The sequence below is a fragment of the Phyllosticta capitalensis genome, assembly GCF_038381095.1.
Source record: "Phyllosticta capitalensis strain CBS 128856 chromosome Unknown BKA78scaffold_2, whole genome shotgun sequence".
In the NCBI taxonomy this organism is placed as follows: domain Eukaryota; kingdom Fungi; phylum Ascomycota; class Dothideomycetes; order Botryosphaeriales; family Phyllostictaceae; genus Phyllosticta; species Phyllosticta capitalensis.
In genome coordinates, this window is record NW_027117440.1 from 2,908,961 (window position 1) to 2,928,706 (window position 19,746).

Sequence of the window (19,746 nt, forward strand, 5' to 3'; positions counted from 1 at the left end):
GCCGGTTTTGACTGCTGCTGCTGCTGCTGTTGCGGCTGCTGCGACGAGTATCCAACCCTCTGCCCTGCGGAAGCCCTTCCCACAAGTCCTGACGCCAGCGACGTGGGGCGAGCCCATCGCGCTCGCGCAGCAGCGCCGGCTGCGGTGCGCGACATGGTCGACACGGCGGTCGAGCGAGCGGCGAACATGCTCCAATGGCGCGTTCGCGTCGGAAACGGGAGACCGTATGACTCTTCAATTGATCTGGGATGACGGCAAGCGGAGGCGGTAGAGCGTCGAGGAAACGTGGTCTCTTTGGGTCTCGTACTCTGCAGAGCGAATGTTGAAAAGGCAGGCGCGGGGAAGGGAGAGTTCCGGCTGCCGTGAGGGTCGCGAGTCTGAGCATCCACTTTCCCCAAGGGACCACCTGTCTATCCGAACAACTTGCGCTTGATTCTACAACATCAACCGCACCACGACATTTCACTGCGCACCAGAGTTGAACGACTATTTGTTCTCCCGCTGCTCTGTTCTACTCGACCATAAACAAACTTCACACCTTTCCTCGCGCCCCTCCTCAACAGCTAGCTACCGAGCTCCATCACCTCCGCGCCTCCTCCGCATCCACCCACGGCTCGCCGCAACCCTTTGCAACAAACACACCTTTCTCTCTAAACCCTCGCAACCAGACTCCGCAATGGTACCTTTGCCCCCCTCTTGCGCTCTCATACTTAAAAATTCCACTCCTCCACTCTACCCTTTTCCCTCACCATTCCCGCATCTCTCGCAACGTCAACGTGTTCCTAATCACACATACCTTCGAGCGATTCTCAGTCCACTAACACGGCACACGCAGGCCCAAACTCCCCAACAGCGCCTCGCCAACGAGCGCTTCGCCAAGTCCGAGGCGGCCAAGCGCGGCAAGCCCGCCCCCGTCGTCAAGAAGCAGGAGGTGCAAAAGGCGCCCATTAGCAAGGGCTGGGTCGGTACGTCAAGATTTCCCCAGTTACACCCACCCCCTGGAGTGCGCGGCATATACATGGCGCTTGAAGACATTGTCTCTGTGTTTGGATGTGGCTCTAAGAGGGCAAGACGTTGGCTAACGTGTGCACCTTGCAGTCCTCCTCGCCTTCGTCGTTTGCGGTGGTCTCGTCTTCGAGCTCCTGAGGTTGTTCTTCTAGGAGTGACGCGCGTGCGTGAACAAATCAAACCAGGAGGAAAATGAGGCGGACTCGTTATACTTCAAAAAGGGGCGATTGATGTTGGTATGCCGCCGGGCACACTTCCGGCTGTAGGGCTTCTTGTACTTTTTGGTTTATTGGAGTTAAGGGCGATATCCGACGAAAGCATTTTGTGAGGACAGCTGGTGTTCTCTACTCTTTCTCTCGCTTGGAAAAGCATCAGAGGATTGCTAGTACTAGTGCTGTGGCTAGAGTTCCCCAAAAAGATTCTCTTGATTGGTTACTACCTATTTGGTGCCTGAGACTGGATCATGGACAGTGCAAGTGATTTGACACATTACATGGATAAAGGGCTTTTAATACAAAACATTCAAGAGGTAATCCACCAACAAAAGCATCCATTTCGCCCCCCGTTCTAATGCAGAAATCTAATCATATGACACAAAAAGGGGTATCGCATGACGAGCTTAGTCGTCGTCGTACTTGGGACCACCGTTGTGATATTCCCCGAGCAGAATGTCGTCCGGCGCCGGGCCACGGTTGTTGCGCACTGCAAGACATTGTGAGTCCATGCTCCATAGCATTGGGAAAGGCTGACTTACCCCACTCAGTCTCAACGCGGAAGAAGATCCAGATCCACCGTCGAAACACCTCCAAAAACTCCATCAGGAAGATGCCGCCCTCGAGGTCGTTGAAGTGGTCGAGATGTGGGCTGAGCTTGACGCTCCACGTGCACCGCAGCACAAAGTCGACGACAATGACGGTGTAGTAGAACTGATGGGCGTGGAAGAAGCGGTGGCGCCGAAGTCCCCACGGATGCTCCGGATCGTTGCGCTCCTTGACCGAAGCCAGGAGGGTCAAGTCCCAGTCCTTGGTCACGTCCCAGTAGAACGAGTACATGGAGTTGACCAGGACGGCAAAGAGCCACAGGCGGAAGAGGCCTGCCTCCGTCATCCCGAGCTTGGCTGGGTCGTACCCGCGCTGCAGCGCACTGAGGATGATGACAGGGAATGCGCTCGAGTACTTGGCCGCGTTGGCCAAATGCTGCCCGCCCCAGCCAGCACTGCCGATTGACCCTGCCCTCTGGTTGCCCTTCCGTACGCGATAGTATTCAATCAAGCACTGGCGGAACCGGATCAGATACGGGATGCTGATGATGAAGGGGACCCAGAAAGTGCCGCCGCAGCTTCGGTCCGGCTTCGCGGTCGAGTGTTTCGAGCTGAAGAACATGCACAGCACCACGAAGAGATCCCCCAAGACTTTGGCGTACGATGTCAGCGCATCAGCCAGGAGGATGTCGCCGAATTTCCCATCTTGTGCTTCGGCGATTCCACCAATGCTGATCCGGCGGAGCGTTGCAACGAATCGCGAGCGGCCGGAGCGAGATATGGCATGCCAGGGGAGGACTATGCACAGGACCAGGACTATGAGGTAGAGGTTCGGAAGTATCTCCCAATCGACGACGAGGGACGGGTCCCCGCGAGTGAACAGCCAGAAGAGGAGAATGGAGACGACCAGGGGAATGGTGAGGAGCGTCGCCAGTCGATACGTGGACAAATGGTGCGATGGGTGCGTCGCCGAGGACCGTGAAGGGTAGCGGATTAAAGAGGGTACGTCCTAGAGGGTGTCAGCGCCGGGACAGGCAGAGGTACATCGAGTGAGTCCAACAATGCGAATAAGTCGAAGGTAATGGAGATTCGCGCCCCAGGCCCAGACGCCTGGCACAATGCATTAGTACAACTTCTGCTCGAATTCAAGACTTTGCCTACAACCAACCCAGAACTAGTAAAAATGCCACGCGGTAGGGCAGAGGCAAGACCAGACTAAACGAGTCCAACTCCGGCTCGACACGAGGGTCACCGTCCATGATGCGGGCGCCCTCCTAATTCACCGCGCCAGAGAGGGAATTCCGTTGCGCATGCAGAACAAAGGGCTCGGGCGGGGAGCAACGGCCGCGCGCGGCTTGGTCGAAAGAATCAATGAGCCCCGAGGCGGCCTGCGAAAAGATGCACGCGATGGGTTGTCGCGGTTGAGAGTCCACGTTCCCCATTTCCCCGACGATGGATCTGCCAAGGTAGCCCTACCGGAAGAACGCCGGGTCGCTGCGACGCGTCTCCCCAGACGGGACTGGGGGACCTAGAACCCCTGCTAGCAGTCCATGGCCCGTACCGACTTCAAGGTCCATGACGCACTTGGGATTCCTTTTCCCTAGGGACGCCCTCAGTCTTACCACTCTCAGCAAGCTGCTTGCGCCCATGACATCGATCTTCCGCCGCCATGGACTTACAAAAGCACCCTGTCTGCCGCGTTCCTTTGCTTGTTTGTCTCCTTGACGCGAAGTCGCTGCTCTTCGAACCGCATTAGTATCTTCAATATCATCTCTTTTCAAACGCACTTTCGATTGATACCTCCTGAATATCTAAAATGGCATTCTTCAAGTCCAAGGCCTTCTGGGGCATCACCGCCACCACCGCCGGAGCCATCTACGCCGTCCCGAAGCTGACAGGAAACCTCTTCGAGACGCCAGCAACAAGGGGAGTGGCAGAGGCTTTCACAGCTGGTGGAGGAAGTCCCACGCATACTCCAGCGGCCGGCAATGCGACGAGGAGCCGTACCGAGGTCCGCCAGCGCAGAGAAGGAGAGGGTGTTGGTGCGTCGAGTCGATACACACCAATCATATTTCTGGACTCTTGGCTAAAAGATATGGAAACAGGTCTTGGCTCCAAGCACTTTCACGAGAACCACGCAGCGCAACGAGCAGACGCTCCGAACGTGATTGCGAAGAAGTTCAATGAAGCTTTCACAGGCATGGCAGCCCCGGGCAAGAGTTGCTCCCCTTGGTATTCCTGCTAATCGTCAAGTCACAGGGCACGAGAAGGGCAAATAGTCACAGGGTGCTTGAATGTCTTTCTGTCACGTTTGCATGAAGATTCTGGCATTTGGCTATATTGACCCATCGCATGGAAGGGATCTCGTCCAATACGGCCAATCTCGACCGCGAAGTTCTTCGAACGAACACCTTCCTTTCCGAGTGGCGTTTCCGATTTAATTTAATGAATCATTTTATCGGCCTTTTTTCGATGGTGCCTTGTGACTGCTGAAGATCTGCCAGTCGATGAAGGCACATGGCTCCCTGGCTTCAAACCGAGCATATCGAGTGCGCGGCGAACGGCGTCGGGAAGTTGAGAGTACCAGACAGTAAGGTCACTCACTGCCAATATCCGAATTTTGGTAGGTGTTGAGTCATCCCCGTTTCATTCTGACAACGTCTTAGAGTACTGATCAAGCTTCTCAGAGGCGTCTTCGAGGTCTTCGAGGTGTTTCGGGTCGCGGAGCGCCTCCTTGTACTGGTCGATTTTCTGGCACGTTCTCTCGATCGCCTCCACGTACTTGCGTTGACGATAACAGATGAGCTTGTTCAGGCTGTCGTCCCAGACCCTCTTGTCCTGTCCACGAGGGTCATCCAGGTTTACGATTGCGGTGTATTCCATGTGTAACTCTCTGTCGCCCCTCATGTCGGATGTCAATGTCTTGTTGAACTTCTCGATGAAATGTCCGACAATTTCCCTCTTCTCGATGATCGTTCTGAGTTCGATGGCTAGTGCCTTGCGGAGAAGTTTCGTCACCGTCAAAAAATACTCCGGACATTCATTCACGATGCACTCTTCGTCGTCGAGGTCCTCGGCGTCGAATGGTTCGGGAAAATCCAGCAAGTTTGTGTGGACAAAATGCGCAGATTTGCCCACAGAACGGCGCAGATCTTGAACCATCGGGACCAATGGCTGCAAAGCCAGCCTCGTGATGAAATCGCCAACTTCCTCCAGCTGATCGTTCTCAACAATGCGGAGCAGAAGATCTGGGTCTTGCCTCGAGATGACGTCTTCGACAGCCGTGCCTGGAGCTCCCCGATTCGCCTCGATCAACTTCGATTCCATCTTGCTCAGAGATGCGTTGAGTCCATTTCTGACGGCCGTGAGTTGTTTCTTGATTCTGACGGAAACGTCACGGATTGTGTTGCCAACTTCAGCGCGATCGCAGGCGATGGCGTAGGTGTCGCTCTTCGAGCGATTGCGTTTGCGCGATTTCTTCGGCCTGTCGGACTCATCCATGGCTGAGTGCCTCAATCAACGTCTGCGCTTTCAAATGTCAGCTGAAGTCCACTGTGAGTGGTTGGGAAATCTGCACTCACCATGGGCAGTCGTTGGGATGATGTGCTGATGTTTGCGGCAGGGTTGGAGGTGGATGGGTTGGAAGAGGTGGTAGAGGTTGAGAGTGAACGAACGTCAAGTGAATGCGTGGGCTATCCTCGCGCCGCGCAGCTCATGGCAACCACACTTCTGTTCACTTCTTACCTACTGTGTCCACCGACCTTTTCCAGAAACGCTCAGCCTTCATCCTGCCTCGGCGCCACTTCCAAATTGCGGTCTTTTGTCTTTGCCTCGACACTTGTGGTTAGACACCCCCGGTGCTTGATTCTCTCCTTCACACCAGCTTGCGCGACTCTGCTGGCGACTGGCTTCAAAGTCTTTTCCTGGCCTGACAATCTAGGCCTTCATTTTCACTGAGGTAAGCACACGTACCCAGGACCGGTCTTGGGATCCAGACTAATCAGATACAGCTTGAAAGTGCATCAACACGTCTGCGCGCACTTGGATTATTTCGCGTTCAACAAGCAGGCTACAACAGGAGGCCTTGGCGCAGTCGGTCGAAACACTCTGGTGGGCACATGACAACCTATTCAATCTAAACGAGTTTACAAAAATTGGACTACCACAAGCACGATCACTTGCCGGTACCTCTGTGCGCCGCGAAGCTACCCTGCCTGGGACACGAAGACCACCATTACAGCCGCGTAAGTTGCGCCGGCGACAAACACCTCTCCTGTTCCGATCGGCGTCAGAATCGTTACTGCCGATATGAAGGCCGCGGCGGAGACGAAGACGACGGCAAGCCTCGAACCAGCGGCGTGTACAAAATTCAAGATAAGAATCGGAAGAAGCAGAATCACCACTGAAAGCACCGCGGCGATTGCGCGAGCAATTCTTCTCACGGTTTCCCTGTAGACAACTGCCGTGTCCTCGGCCGTATCCTCTGCCGTACCCTGTTCTTTGGATGCACCGAAGATCTGGGAATGAAAGGTTAGATTCATCTCAAATCGCATTGGTTAGACTCACATAGGAGAAGGAGAAGAGGTCGACACTGATTGATCTTCATACCTTTTGGAGATTTGCTCTGGCTTTCAAGTATCCTCTTGCCGAAGCTTCCGAGAATTCGTAAAGCGCCCCGTATTTTTGATCGTCGCTAGAACCGATGTACATAAGGTCACGCTGCAGTATGCTACTTTCGTCTCCCACCAGGTTGGAGGCTTCGTTCTGCATGCGTTCACGATTTCTTTGAGTCGGAATAGGAGTGGACATGACCCATGCGGTCTGCTGAATCAATGCGTCTGCCTCCTGTCAGAATCATCAAAGCTGCAAAAGTTTTGGCCACACACCATACTCCACAAACGCATCTTTTATTTTCGCCAGAACACACTTTCTTTCATCATTCTTGTCATTGCTTAGACTGAAGAGCCAGTCAACGTTGTCGGGGTAGTCTTTCTGGTCAAGTGAGCGCAGCTCCTTTTCAAGTTGCGCCAGCTTGAATTGCTGACACAAGATCAGGCGCGTGCGCAGGTATTTGAAGCGTCGAAATCCCATGTTTTCGGGTTTACTCAAGAACAAGGCAAGTTCAGGATACCCGCCCAGGTCGTCTAGGTAAGCTTTCAGCAATTCATGATCCCACAGACGAAATGAACAAGAAATAATCCATTGAAAGCATACCATCTTGAGTATCAGAGGACTGCGACCCATTTCGAACGGACGGTGCTGGGGACTGATGTCCATTTCCGACTGGCAAGGCTGGGGGCTGGTGTTCAGCTGATCTGGATAATCCCAGCTCCACTTTTTCAAGCTCCGTCAGCAGATTGGTCCTCAGAGCCGAGCCCTCTTACCGTCTCCTGTCATTCTCAAGAGCTTTTGGCTGTCCTTGTCGAAAACGGTGATACGATCGATGGGTAACTCGCGGAGTTCTCAAGGTAGGTTCACATCCGCGAGGCTGCGGTTACCATTCCAGGGCGCTATTTTGGGGCACTAAGATTATCTTAGCCTAAGGAGACCCTGGTCTAACCAATTAGGAGATCAGCCCCTTCGCGATATGGTTCACAAGCAAGTAAGCTTACGGGTCACAAGGGTATGGGCGACCTCTTATAATGGGGAATGTCACCTCCCAAAGACGTTTTCTCAAGATCTCCCCAAATACTTTGTCAAAAATCTTCCTATATTTCACAAGTCATGCCTGGTGATCCAAAATTTAGTGAAAATGTTAACAAAATTCATGCGTCAAAAAACAAAGACAAGGGAGCCAAAAGAGTGAGTCGCGTCGTCGCAATGGAAACTCGTTTTTAACACAATATAGGCAAAGTTCCGTCCTGGGCATTATGTTTACATCAACCATGAAGGCTTTGCGCGAGGAGAGCCCTACAATGTCGTCAAAAGTACGCCGGATAAGGGTGACTGCAAATACAAAGTGCAAAGCCCTAGGACAAAGAAAATAAGGGAGGTCCGAGAAAGATACATTGCGAAATTCCGTCACAACGAGAAGGTTCACATCGAACGTGAAGGCTTTTTGCGTGGAGAGCCCTACAAAGTCATCAAAAGTACGTCGGAAAAGGATGAATGGCACTACTTAGTGGAAAGCCCCAGGTCAGGAAGATTGGTCGAAGTCCGAGGAAAATACATGGTACGGTCTACCCCGAGTGATCTAGGACCCCCATGCTGACGCACGTGTAGCGGGGGGCGAGTTCTTGAAATCCGAAAGTGGATGATCTGAGAGCATAGGAAACCGACACGGATTTCCTCGGCAGGATCGAAATCTCTTCTGGCCATGTTGATCCTTGAGCACTACGTGCTTTCGGTACTTTTGCTATGCCTTGGGATTACCTCACTTGCAAATCTTGGTTGAGATAGCACAGTAGGCGAGGAAAGCAATTCAACCTAGGCTTAGCTTCACGCCGTCGCACCTTCAGACGCAAGCGCTTGAATGCTTCCTGTGACTATCCATCAAGGGAAACATTCTCTCTATGTTGAAGGCACCAAGGGTTTGAGAACTCCGCGTCTCTACGTGTTTTAACTTGGCGACAGAGATCCTCGGATTAGCAATTTCCCTCGTCAACCATTGTGATAGAAATGCGAAGATGACAAGGCGGACTTACCTCGTGGCTTAGCCACAAGGCTGAGTCGGCCGTTTGTCTCCCTGCAATGCAGCCCACAAGTGAATAAGCGAGTAAGCTTACGGCTAGGACAAGTGTGACAGACCTTTAAAATCTTGAGATCATCATCTTCAGACGAGATGTCGACAACAATCTGTTGACAAGAATCTGTCGAGAATGGCCAACGAAAGGTCAAGCCGGATAAGAAGTACTCGTGGAGACATAATCCACGCTTCGAAGCACGCAGACAGGGGAGCCAAAAGAGTGAGCCTCGCATCTTCACAGATTGGACGTTGAACTGATGAAGCTCAGGCCAAGTTTCGTCCTGGAGATCAAGTCAATGTCGAATTTGAAGGATTTTCGCCTGGAGAACCGTACACGGTCATCAAAAGCGCGCCGGACAAGGATGATTGTGAATATACAGTGAAGTGCCCCAGAACGCAGAGGATAGCGAAAATCAAAGAGAAATATGTGGTACGGTCTGCTCCAAAGTATTTGAGGGTTGGTACTGAATCAAAACACAGAGTGAAGCGAGGGAAGAAAGCTGAATGCTAGTCAAAGCGGTGAAGCGGACCATTTCCTCGGGGCAGAGGAGGTCAGGCTCGATCTCAAACAATATCGATCATGAATTTACAATTACAATCGATCTGCCATTCTTTAGCAGACTGCCATTGGGAGCAGATGCATAGCTTGAAGTTGCTCCTCATTCGCACCCTTTCAGCATCGCACATCCGGGACTCCACAGTATTGTTGAGGACTCAGCTTGTGTACTAACTGCCATTGCCACCGGATCCATTCTGAGAAACAAAAACAACCAGTACCGCGCAGAAAGTGGCACCAGCAATAAAAACCTCATTTGTTCCAGCTGAAGTAAACATTGTCAGGGAAGAGGTAAATACTGCAGCAGATAAAAACACAGCCACCAAACGCATGCCAGTCGTCTCGAGGTAGTTCAGAATCAATACCGGTACCAAGAGAATAAGGACTGCGACGATTGCGATGATTATCCGGGCCACCATGCTTGACACAGATGGTCTGTCATAACGTCCAACATCGGGGTTGGACGAACCCAAGCGCTGGCCGGTGTGGTAAGCTTTCGTTGCATTGGAAGAAGTGTTGACCAGGTACCTCGAGGATGAACTCCCAAAGCATAAAAGCTTTACTGACTAAGGAGTCAGAAATCGTAAGAGTTTTTCCAAATTTTCCCTCCCCAGTATGACCGGCATGCAGTAAGTCACTGCTATCTTTGAGATATTCATCCTCTCCTTTCGAGAGATATCTTTTTGTTGTATTTTTAACTTGTTCGACGCGTTTATCATGTGGTTGAGGCGCGCCCACAGCCCACTGAGCTCTCTGTAGTAAGTCGTCTGGCTTATGAGCAGATTCCCGAAGATGTTCTGTCATGCTTCTGATTCTCTTACCATATTTCTCAAGTGCTGCATCAATCTGCTTCAATATCTGTGCTCTCTGTTCATTGTTGTCCTGATCGTGGCGGAGAAGCGAAGAGGGGTTTCTTTCTGCGTCATCATGATCCAGTTCTTGAAGTTCTTTTTCGAGGCAAATCAGTTCATGCTGCTGTCGCAGCACTATGCGTGTCCGCAAGTATCTGAAGCTTCGAAAGTTCTGAAATCGCGGTTCACAGAGGAATCTGGCGAATTTCGTGTATCCTATATCACGAGTCTCGGCTACTATGGGTAAGGCTGGTTAGAAGAATCCATTTAGACTTGGATTTTGATTTGACCGGATAGTTGAATAATGACCACACACCATTTTCAGCCATGTTCTGACCTGTTTTTGGGATAATGTTGTAGTTTGGCGAGGGGAGTGAACGTAAGCGGAAGACTTTTTAAAGCTGACATGGAGTTGCGAGGCTGCTTTTCGCCCCCAAACAGTGCACTTGAGAGCTGCTTTGAGCGCCTTTCGTTGCCTATCATTTGGCTCCTATAAGCTGCAGTAAGCTTACGAGACTTTCCTTCTTGCAAACCAGCAAAAGCCCCGCGGCTGAGCCTTGCGCGCATTTTATGAGCCTATCTCAAGGGAGCGCCATTACTTCGCGTGCATGAATACAACATGAACAATGCACCACCCTCCAATAGCTCTAGGCACAAACTCTCTATGATCTGCAAATCTGACCCTTTCATATCAGCAAAAAGCTGTAGGCGCATCCGTCCCCTCGGTAGTCGCAGATATCATCATCCGTAAGCAAGCCACAAAAGACCCGATCTCATAAAGATGTGAGCTGGTGCATCAGCTTTCCCATCGACATCTAATCCTCACAGTCTCAATCTAGAATATTCAAGACACGTCAACATCAAAATGAGCGAATCCGATACGCACTTCAAGATGAGATTGGAGCCTGAGATCTGGGTTGCAGAAACGGTATGTTTCTCCTCAATGGGAGTATTTCTGTTGTGTCTTATTTCAACCAGAATCATTTCACTAGAAAAGAGCCCAAGTTTGAAATGGACGATAAAGTCTACCTTCGAAATCAGGCAAACAAGACTTTGCCACCGGTACAATACAGTGTGAAGCTGGTGGACAGTTCGAATGGAAAGTTCATTTACGACCTTGCCAACTGTGATGGGGGACCGGGTCGCGTAATGGTGAAGGAAGAGGATCTTGTAAGATTCTCTATGGATTCTTGATAGGTCTATCACTTATACGACCGCAGACATTGGTCGGACGCTCTTGAGCACAAGCAAATTCGGATCGACCCAGATGAAGGTATGGAAAGACCTGAGATCGAGGTGCCAGAAATCCACCACTGATTCTTTTTGCAAAAGTAAGCAGGCAAAATTACAGCGGCAAATTCGTGATGACTCCCCTAAATCTAGAAATACAATGTTGGATCAGCATGGATTGCAGAGAGGGAACCGAGACAGGAAAATTTGCTAGCCTGATGAGCTGCCACTAGAACCAACTGCGTTTTGAGAAACAAATACAACGAGGACTGCCGAATAAGTGGCACCAGAAACAAAAACCTCCATAGTTCCCGCCGAAGTGAGTGTCATTAATGCCGAAATAAACACCGTGGTGGAAACAAAGACAACGAGTAGCCGCATACCCGAGGAGCCCACAAAGTTGAGGACGACTATCGGTAACAGAAGGATCAGAACAGATACGAAAGCGTTGATTATGCGAGCGACTACCCTGAAAGTAGCCATCTTTATCGTGATGATGTGATTGCAGGTGCCCGTCAACTGTTTCCAACTATCAGTTTCAAGTCTTCGTGAGAGCTCTGGATTCTGCGTACCTTTTGAATGATCCGGACAAGTTTCAATACCATTTCGACCAGAGTGTTGGAGACTGTCAACAGCTTCCCTACAACCGGGTCAAGGGCCGCCCCTATGTGGACCATATCTTCCAATTCTGAATCCAGATAGTCGCGTTCTGAACTAATGATCTTGTTCTCCGCCTCCTGCCGAACGTCATTCATGTGAAGGGGGGATGGCTCAGGTGCTGCCATAATCCAGTTCGTCCGCCGAAGCAAGTCATCTGGATTATCATCAGAGCGATGCTTTGACCAAAGAATCTTGCAACTAACCGTAAGCGGCGACTTCGATTTCGAGCTGTTGGAGTATCTTCTCCCTTTCATCGCTTTGGTCTGCCTCCTGGCTTAGCAACCAGAGGGGGTTCCTTTCTCCATCAATCCTGTCAAGCTTTTGCAACTCTTTCTCCAGACATGTGATCTTGTACTGTCGGCGCAGCAGCATCCGCGTACGCACATGTCTAAATCGTCGGAAATTCTGGTACTCTGGTTCGGCGAGAAGAGCGGAAAAGCCAGCATATCCTACAGTAATTAATACGTCGTTCTCCTGTGCAAGCCTTTATTTCTGAGTTCTTTATTTGCGTACCCAAGAGAGCTCGTGCCTCTTCAATGCCAACTCTTACCGCTGAGGCTGAGCTTGAGGAGGCTGCTTCCGAGGAGGCTGAGTCCAATGAGGCTGAATTGGGTGGCTCAGCTTCGACTGGATCCATTATCCTCAGTATATCTGCGTCAGAGCAAGCTTAATCATACCACTGGCGTTCATCGTTTTGATTGTGCGTGCTTGATTTCTTCCAAAGTCGTAGCTCTCCAACAGAAGACTTCGCAGTCGACTTGGAAGGGCTGAGTTTGTTGTTGTCAAGTTACAAGGCTGAGACGAAAACCCTTGTCCGGATTGGAACACCCAATTGGATGCTGTATGAGACTTGAGTGCGACCTGCCGCAAGTCAGCTTACGCAGCACATGCACGAGGTGGGGCCAATTCTTCACCAAGTCTCTGCTCTATTTCACTTCCTCTTTGCACTCAAGAGCAAGCCGCGTTCTTTGCAAGAAACATCGCATCTTCACCAAGAAAATGGCACGTATCATCTCGAAAGCCCAAACCCCGGTGAGTCCAGAATGAACCACTTGGCAGGCGAAGAAAGGCAAATTGACACAATCAGGCGGCGTTCAACCTTGGGGAGAAAGTCAAGATCGACCTCATGGGCCGCTACCAGAGTAAAGGAGGGAACAGAGAGAGCGAAAAGGAGAACCGCGAGAAGAGGGACGCGCAGCAATGCATGATTGTCGACATCCGACTTGGACAAGACGGACAGCACGTCTACGGCGTTGCCTACCAGAACGGCCCTATCGCCGAGAGGAATGTCCCAGAGGGTAGACTGGTAGGTTTATTATCCAGACAGATTTTGGAGATGGTGAAGCTTACATTCAGCTTGCAGCAGCGGGTAACAACTTCGGCTTCGCGGCACGGTCTCGCCATGCAAGAGAACCCTCAACAGGCCAACAAGAGAACCAAGAAGACGACGCTCGGCAGACTCTTCTAATTTCGCGATCTTTCTATCAGGCTTGTGTGCTTTTGAAACTTTATAGAGTGTTTTTCTCAATTGGTCATGGACGAAATTGTTTCCCTAACCTCTTCTGTTTTCATAGATGCTGATTCAATCGTTGCGGGTTTCCGTAAGAGTTCGCGGAGATACGGCACCAAGAAGGCAGGCGGAGGACAGGGAGTAGTCATGTATTTACGCATAGTGGGCCCCTGCTTACTGCTGCTCAATCCCATCGGTCTACGACCTGCTGAACATTCACTGCCCTGCATGACAATCGATTCAACTCAATACCACAACAACACAGCAGCAAATGTCATCTCGCTGGGTTACGGCAACAACCATCCGCGAACTGTCCAGAGTGCAGTCCTCAACGAAGTGATGTTGATTGAAACAAGCCACGGAAATGTTCGATTGCGCTGACTGCCCTTGTGGTGGCCACGACGTGTTCCAGAGGCTGGCAGCGAGGAAGAGGCAGGAACGGTAGTGATTTAAGGCTGGGACAAGTGACTTCGAGCGCATGGACAGTATAAGCAGACCGAATCGAATACGTGGACGTCCCCATCCTAGCTGTGTGGCGCTCTCCCGAGATCGCTGAAACCCAAATCAGCCCCATGAGCGGTTTAAGCCGTTGTGAAGTGTCAAAATCACAGCGCAAAACTTGAAAGATTAGAAGCGAACCTCTTCCCGTGGCCTGCAGCCCGTGCTGTCTCGAGGGTGCTTCAACCCGCGTGGTGCTCGTTATTGACTCCGTTTGACAGTGATGGATTGTCGTGAGTATCCCTCCTCCCGCTTCAGACGCAGCATCTTGCTCCAGACTTGGTGCGCCGCCCTATCTTGCCTTATCGACACCAAAGTTCTTCATGGCCGTGTCGACACCTGCCATACTCCTAACTGCCCATAGCACGCTCGCAGGTAGCACGTTCATCCACTCAATGAAGCATGCGTACAGAGGGAAACTAAGTTCTCCTCCCTCTCCCGCATCCACCATCTTCATAATCTCCTTCGCAACCTCGACGGGTTCGACGACTGGCCCAAAAAAGTTGGACGGCGTGGTTAGAGACGCGAAGAGCGGCGTCGCGAGTTGGCCAGGGGTGACAAGAATGGTCCGAATATTCCTCGCTCCGCGATTCGGCGACTGCTTGAGCTCGGCAATCAGAGAGGTGTGCATGGCGATTAAACCGGCTTTGGCCGCGGTGTAGTCGGATAGTGAGGCGGCGCCTATCTTGCCGAGGACACTGGAGACTGTCACGATGGTGCCACCATTGGCCGAAGACATCATGCCGGGGAGGAATTTCTGATTCGTGTAAAAGTGGGAGAAAAGGTTGACGCGGAAGTTGCGCTCGACGTCAGAGGGAGTAAGTTCTTGGAGAGGTTTGCCATTGACAATGCCAGCACAGTTGATGATGATCGTCGGGGTGCCGAGCTGGATGTTCTTGATCAGTGTGCATTGGAGTCTGAGAAGGAAACGGGGACGTACGTCTTGCGAAATTCGACTGGAAGCTTTTTCTACTTGAGCAGAATCTCCAACGTCGCAGCGATAGTAATGAATACCACGCGACTCGGCATCTTTGATTTCAGCAATGTCGAGCACAGCGACGCTGGCACCTCGCATGCCGTAGACTTCAGCAATTAACAGGCCGAGGCCTCCGGCGCCTCCTGTGATGACAATGACTTCATCGTCCAAGTTGACTTTGCGTGGCGGGCCATAGGCAAGGCGTTTGTTAATCAGACTGAAAGCGTAGAAAGCAGTGAGCAGAGAAGCATATGTGACGGAAACAATGAAAGACGTGAAATGGTAAGGCGTCCTCTGAGCTCGCAACGACAACGGAACCACCCAAGCTACAAACGGATGGAAGATGGTGTAGCTTGCTACGTATGCGAGCAAGTCAATGGTCAAGTGAGCATGCCATGGTTTGGACGATCGTGAAGTCGGTGGAGGCATGACAGTGAAGTCGCACTTGTGTCTTAGTCAGTCGATTGGTACCTTGAAATGGTCATCTCTCCGTTTGGACAGTTGGATGTTTCGGCGGGAACGGCGGAATGCCTGAGGCTCCAAAAGCGGAAGAACATGCGGCCCGGGGGCCCGGCGCGTGGTGCTTGGTCGACCGCCCGGGCCATTCACCTGGATGATGCTCGCTCACACTGCTTCTGCTTGCTCAAGTCCTCTAACCACCAGATTTACTCCTTCCCGTCCAAAACATCTCCCGCGATCGGGTCTCTTTCTTCAGCGATTCCTCTCGTAATTCCAGACCTTTGCGACGACTCTACGAGCTCACCATGGCGCGGGCCCGTAGCATCTCTCCGTCTGGCGATATACCCTTTGGTCATTCCGCTAGCTCACCTCCTCCTCAGGCGCTGAGCAAGCGGGACAAGCGCCGCAACATGCTCGCCGAGAAGCTCGCGGACATGGTTGCCGGGTTTTCGGAAAATCGCGACCAGCATTATCGCGCTCAAATTCAAGCCGTCCAGACCGACATGGCCCTGATCATGCGCGCAGATCCGTACCTAAACAAGCCCTTGGATGATAATGGCGAAGAGGTCGCTGAGGCCATCGCGGGTACCACTGGTGGACAATCGGCTCAATCAGGATCAGCAACTGGCGACTATGTCGCCCAGGTCGGCCGTTTCTACTCACAATTCGTCAACGAGGTCAACGACGCTTTGGAGGCGCGAGACATCTCCCTCACCATGCTTTCTGTAAGCCCCGTACCGATGAACACTCGCCGACTCGAGGCTGACTGAGCTTTTACCAGAACAAGTTTCATTCAAGCATGCGAGAGCTCGAGAATTCCCACCACTACAAGGTCAAACTGGCCCAGGAAGAGCACCGTCATCTGTCCAATACGCTCCGAGAACGATTAGTCGCAAGCATCAAACAACGCCAGAATCGCTTGATGAAGGAAAAGGAACAACTTGACATTGCCGATAGCAACGCCTTGCTACTCCACCCGAATCAATTCTGCATCCAGAACCCAGCGTCTCCTGGAGGTCCGACAATCAACCGCAAGACTAGGCATACGCGGCACAGAGTTGGAGACCAAGATGACATGGTTGGATCTGCCATGGCAAACGAAAAGTCGCGCAAGCGCAAAGCGGCGTTTGACGATGGCGACAATGGTTCGCCTGGTCCTTCTGGTCGTGGTGCCGATCTGGGATTCGCGTCCCCGTTCCGCGATGCCAGAGCAAAAACCATGCATACCCAGTTCGAAGCGCCTGCATATTCGATTGAGCGTCTGTTTACCGACAAGGAGCTGGCAATGAACATGAACACGGCTGCGATAGCGACGACCAACTTCTTCAACAAGCTCAGGGTGGAACAAGCAAACAACAATGGGTCTGCAAACGCCGCCAACGGCAACCACCCAGGCCTGGAAGGCACAGATGACTCGGGAACTGCCACGGCCAACGAGGGTGAAAATGAGGGCGAGGACGACAACGCAACCCCGGCTGCACCCGAAATGGAGCGAACACAGTCCTACCATGCAACGAGAGGATCCACGCGCAACAACCCACTGGCAGATCTTGCCTTCGCTGCGGAAAGCAGAAGTGCTATCGGATACACTCACCCAGTCATCCTTCCCGCAAATGTAGGCACCAAGGCCAATGCATCTGCGCCTACTCCTCCTGGCTTGGCCAACGAAGAGGTGAGCGCCGATTTTGCCATCATGTCTCGCCGCACAGACGGGCAAGACGAGTTGAACGACAAGCTTCTGCAAACTGCATGTGGCCCTCTCCAAGCCAGGGAGTACGAGTACCAGCCAAGCAATCTCAGAGCTGAGGCCAGCAATGGCAACAGCAATGGCAATGGAATTCCCATCAACATGCTGGCACCTCACTTGGATCTTGGAAGTGTCGCTATGAGCGCTGCAAACAGCGTTGGAGGACACAGCGACGCCGGCATGGGTGGCGTTCCCATGAGCCGGCACGGCAATGGTAGCTCCATTGGCGGCGTCGGCATGAGGCGAACCGGTAGCGGCATGGGTCGGGGTAGAGGTCGGGGAGCATGAACGGGTGAGGATCTTTCCCCGTTCCCTGTACGTTTTGGCGTTTACCCTTGTCTCGAGGCTTCATGATACCCAGCTGGTGGTTGGTAGGTTTCTTGTCTTCCGTGCTTTCAATCGGAGTAGGTAAGGTATAGTATTTGGGCAGCGGCACTGATAGCGATGCTGGGATTGTGGCAAAAGCTTTTCATTGTTGATAAAATGTTTCTTAGCGTGTCTGAATCCATTCGTCCCTTCGCTTTCAATCATTCTGGAACCATACTTGAAGTGGCGGAGATAGCGCGGATCTCCGAAGGCTCATCCGAACCGGAGCCCTTGCTACGTTCAAAGTTGCTTCTCGAGAGGCCGAGGCTCGCCGGACTGCTGCGTCTCACCTCATGCAAGGTTGCCCGAGGTTTGGGGCTTTTGCTACGTTCGAAGTTGCTGAGACTCATACTAGCAGAATCCTTCTGCATCTATCGTCCAGCGAGTGCCAGGAAGGAAAAAGGTCCTCGAACAAATTAAAACCCGTTGACCGGCGTAATTCAGAGAAGCGAAAGCCGTTAACAACGCTGTCCACTCGTCGACTGCATGAATATGACCGAGGACGATCTTACTCGCAGCTTGACATCAACACCAAATACAACATTAGTCAAAAGCTCTCCCATCTTGCTTTACCCAAAACAGTTTAGCAAGCACCGGCGACGACTGTGCGGCAGAAGCATCCCATCCTTCTCAGAAGACGAATTCCCGCCGACAAAGCGACCGAGGTTTTGAACATTGCTGTGTTTGAAGTTGCGGTGCGAAGTGTTCTTGCCTTAATCGGTTAGCGCGCCGGCAATGGTCAGGGTAGCCGAGCACCAGTTGGTATAACTTCTGGAGTTTTTGCCCTTGGCGCGGACTGGGTGGTGGTGATTCTCAGTGCGATCTGTGAGTCTGCACTGATGGCTAGTAGGACTTATGCGTCGAGAAATTGTCCTGGGTTTTGAGAGGAGCAACAGACGGGTTCCCGGACGAAGAGGTGCTCTGCGAGTACATTCGGCGAGTGCTAGACCTTACACCACTTCTATGGGCCTGTGCCTTTAAGCTCCTAACGAGACGCTTTTAGATCTCTTATTTGGACATACTCTTCACAATACAAAGCTTCTATAGTACATAGCCGAGTCGACTCGATGCCACAATATCTTCGGGGTCCGAGCTTAATCACATTACCCTAAGTCATTATACAGCACATTCTCTGCAGGACCAATGAGACGCGAGAGAATGATCTACACACCTTCAGAGTGTACAGTCATCTTCGGCTCCTCAACTCAATGGCAAACATCATGCCCCAATCTTCACTCCTCACGCGGAGGAAAAACACGCTCCTCTGGAACAACCCGCAGCCATGTCTCAATTCAAGGTAAATCCCGCAGAACCGCAGAATAGGAAGAACACTGAACAGCCCGACAGACATCCTGCCCCTAGGCTTGAATGAAACAAGGCTTTTCCGCACGTGGCCAGCCGATATACGCGGCTCCGGCCGCCTACGACGGGCGGTGGAGAGGCCACAGAAGACAAATGCGGAAACCTGGGCGATCATGCTCCCGACGCCAGACGAAGAATGGCGGATGGCGGACGGGTGGAGAAAGCAAGCAAGAAAGCTCCTGCGCCAGCCAACCGCCACCAGGGCGTCTCGTTCCGTCATGCAATCACCTGGTCAGTGCTGTGCTGCGCTGCGCGTGATGCTGCCTGTGACGGAACGATGGGCTTGCCGGTGGGCTGAGCAGATAAGGGATGGGATGCTGGTGGTCGAGTATTCCAGTCGAGTCCAGACGCCGAGCGGCGTGTTAGTTGTGACTGGCTGGTTGAGGCTGATGGTAGATGGCATGGCATAATGGCGCAGGGTGACGATTTTCGACTGCAGTTGCTTCTTGCGGCAAACCGATACGTGCAACTCGAGGTTGCTCGCTCAAGTGGCTAGCCACGGTTTTCTCGCGGGGACTGACGGCAAACAGCAAAGGGAGTTTGACTCACGCTTTCGGATCAAACCAGATCCGCCCTCTCCCTCCAAGCATTGATCGCAACCATGACATCAATCTGACTGACACTCGACCATCCCCTCACTCAAGACTCATTCACCCTCTTCGTCCCACCAGCGGCCGCGGTCTTCAGCCCCAAAGAAGCCTCCCCGTACCATGTCTGTACACAAAGCTGAAACCATCCGCATCACGCGTGCCAGCGCCTCCCTCTCACCACCGCGGCGCCGGCTTCCGCTCCCATGCCACGGCCGTGGAAGGCAGACAGGGACAGGCAGTGGGTTTGGCCTCAGGGCCAACGCACACACACGCTGCCGCGTCACGCGTCTGCTACTGGTGCATCGTCAGCCGCTCTGGACTCGGACGCGCTCATGAGACGAGGGTCCAGATTCGATGGTCAAGCCCCAATCTTCCACTTCGCAAGCCTTGGTCGCCACGGCGGTGGGCTTCAGGGGAACGAGTGCGAGGTGAGTGAGGGTAGACAGCGTCACGGCGGCGGCGAAGCCACAACGAGCCAACGGCCGAGG

The 19,746-nt window shown here is 52.3% G+C and overlaps 12 protein-coding genes across 12 annotated transcripts; 6 read left to right on the forward strand and 6 right to left on the reverse strand.

Annotated features, from left to right (window-relative positions):
• Window positions 1–194: 194 nt before the first annotated feature.
• On the forward strand, window positions 195–1,160 carry BKA78DRAFT_350291 (uncharacterized protein; the record flags this gene model as incomplete). Its single annotated transcript, XM_066890965.1, has 3 exons — window positions 195–224; window positions 836–965; window positions 1,099–1,160. 3 exons carry the CDS (start codon window positions 195–197, stop codon window positions 1,158–1,160), a joined length of 222 nt encoding a protein of 73 aa, XP_066748288.1.
• Window positions 1,161–1,627: 467 nt separating this feature from the next.
• BKA78DRAFT_246146 (EXS family-domain-containing protein) lies at window positions 1,628–3,027 on the reverse strand (the record flags this gene model as incomplete). Its single annotated transcript, XM_066884184.1, has 4 exons — window positions 1,628–1,710; window positions 1,763–2,777; window positions 2,829–2,878; window positions 2,937–3,027. The coding sequence occupies 4 exons, from the start codon at window positions 3,025–3,027 to the stop codon at window positions 1,628–1,630; spliced, it is 1,239 nt and encodes a 412-aa protein (XP_066748289.1).
• A 557-nt stretch (window positions 3,028–3,584) lies between these two features.
• On the forward strand, window positions 3,585–4,013 carry BKA78DRAFT_350293 (uncharacterized protein; the record flags this gene model as incomplete). The annotated part of the gene is made up of 2 exons (XM_066890966.1): window positions 3,585–3,810; window positions 3,874–4,013. 2 exons carry the CDS (start codon window positions 3,585–3,587, stop codon window positions 4,011–4,013), a joined length of 366 nt encoding a protein of 121 aa, XP_066748290.1.
• A 200-nt stretch (window positions 4,014–4,213) lies between these two features.
• On the reverse strand, window positions 4,214–5,728 carry BKA78DRAFT_85940 (uncharacterized protein). Its single transcript, XM_066893870.1, has one exon. The coding sequence runs from the start codon at window positions 5,267–5,269 to the stop codon at window positions 4,415–4,417; it is 855 nt and encodes a 284-aa protein (XP_066748291.1). The 5' UTR covers window positions 5,270–5,728; the 3' UTR covers window positions 4,214–4,414.
• Window positions 5,729–5,973: 245 nt separating this feature from the next.
• On the reverse strand, window positions 5,974–7,012 carry BKA78DRAFT_292959 (uncharacterized protein; the record flags this gene model as incomplete). Its single annotated transcript, XM_066886130.1, has 3 exons — window positions 5,974–6,285; window positions 6,377–6,606; window positions 6,655–7,012. The coding sequence occupies 3 exons, from the start codon at window positions 7,010–7,012 to the stop codon at window positions 5,974–5,976; spliced, it is 900 nt and encodes a 299-aa protein (XP_066748292.1).
• A 1,920-nt stretch (window positions 7,013–8,932) lies between these two features.
• Window positions 8,933–10,304, reverse strand: BKA78DRAFT_85987 (uncharacterized protein). The gene is made up of 4 exons (XM_066893871.1): window positions 10,177–10,304; window positions 9,831–10,094; window positions 9,538–9,776; window positions 8,933–9,485 (listed from the first exon to the last, which is right to left on the reverse strand). The coding sequence occupies exons 1-4, from the start codon at window positions 10,187–10,189 to the stop codon at window positions 9,180–9,182; spliced, it is 822 nt and encodes a 273-aa protein (XP_066748293.1). The 5' UTR covers window positions 10,190–10,304; the 3' UTR covers window positions 8,933–9,179.
• Window positions 10,305–10,478: 174 nt separating this feature from the next.
• BKA78DRAFT_341379 (uncharacterized protein) lies at window positions 10,479–11,177 on the forward strand (the record flags this gene model as incomplete). Its single annotated transcript, XM_066890350.1, has 4 exons — window positions 10,479–10,607; window positions 10,689–10,788; window positions 10,839–11,030; window positions 11,058–11,177. Coding segments are annotated over 4 exons (541 nt in total), but the record flags the coding sequence as incomplete, so codon positions are not given.
• A 516-nt stretch (window positions 11,178–11,693) lies between these two features.
• On the reverse strand, window positions 11,694–12,631 carry BKA78DRAFT_86344 (uncharacterized protein). The gene is made up of 3 exons (XM_066893872.1): window positions 12,264–12,631; window positions 11,954–12,199; window positions 11,694–11,827 (listed from the first exon to the last, which is right to left on the reverse strand). The coding sequence occupies exons 1-3, from the start codon at window positions 12,385–12,387 to the stop codon at window positions 11,805–11,807; spliced, it is 393 nt and encodes a 130-aa protein (XP_066748295.1). The 5' UTR covers window positions 12,388–12,631; the 3' UTR covers window positions 11,694–11,804.
• Window positions 12,482–13,641, forward strand: BKA78DRAFT_341380 (uncharacterized protein; the record flags this gene model as incomplete). Its single annotated transcript, XM_066890351.1, has 3 exons — window positions 12,482–12,782; window positions 12,838–13,056; window positions 13,267–13,641. The coding sequence occupies exons 1-3, from the start codon at window positions 12,594–12,596 to the stop codon at window positions 13,639–13,641; spliced, it is 783 nt and encodes a 260-aa protein (XP_066748296.1). The 5' UTR covers window positions 12,482–12,593.
• A 409-nt stretch (window positions 13,642–14,050) lies between these two features.
• Window positions 14,051–15,163, reverse strand: BKA78DRAFT_350297 (uncharacterized protein; the record flags this gene model as incomplete). The annotated part of the gene is made up of 2 exons (XM_066890967.1): window positions 14,051–14,644; window positions 14,699–15,163. 2 exons carry the CDS (start codon window positions 15,161–15,163, stop codon window positions 14,051–14,053), a joined length of 1,059 nt encoding a protein of 352 aa, XP_066748297.1.
• Window positions 15,164–15,603: 440 nt separating this feature from the next.
• Window positions 15,604–17,228, forward strand: BKA78DRAFT_247292 (Sds3-like-domain-containing protein; the record flags this gene model as incomplete). The annotated part of the gene is made up of 2 exons (XM_066884290.1): window positions 15,604–15,918; window positions 15,975–17,228. The coding sequence occupies 2 exons, from the start codon at window positions 15,604–15,606 to the stop codon at window positions 17,226–17,228; spliced, it is 1,569 nt and encodes a 522-aa protein (XP_066748298.1).
• Window positions 17,229–18,171: 943 nt separating this feature from the next.
• Window positions 18,172–19,270, forward strand: BKA78DRAFT_86611 (uncharacterized protein). Its single transcript, XM_066893876.1, has 2 exons — window positions 18,172–18,603; window positions 18,654–19,270. The coding sequence occupies exons 1-2, from the start codon at window positions 18,450–18,452 to the stop codon at window positions 19,076–19,078; spliced, it is 579 nt and encodes a 192-aa protein (XP_066748299.1). The 5' UTR covers window positions 18,172–18,449; the 3' UTR covers window positions 19,079–19,270.
• The last annotated feature ends 476 nt before the right edge of the window (window positions 19,271–19,746 follow it).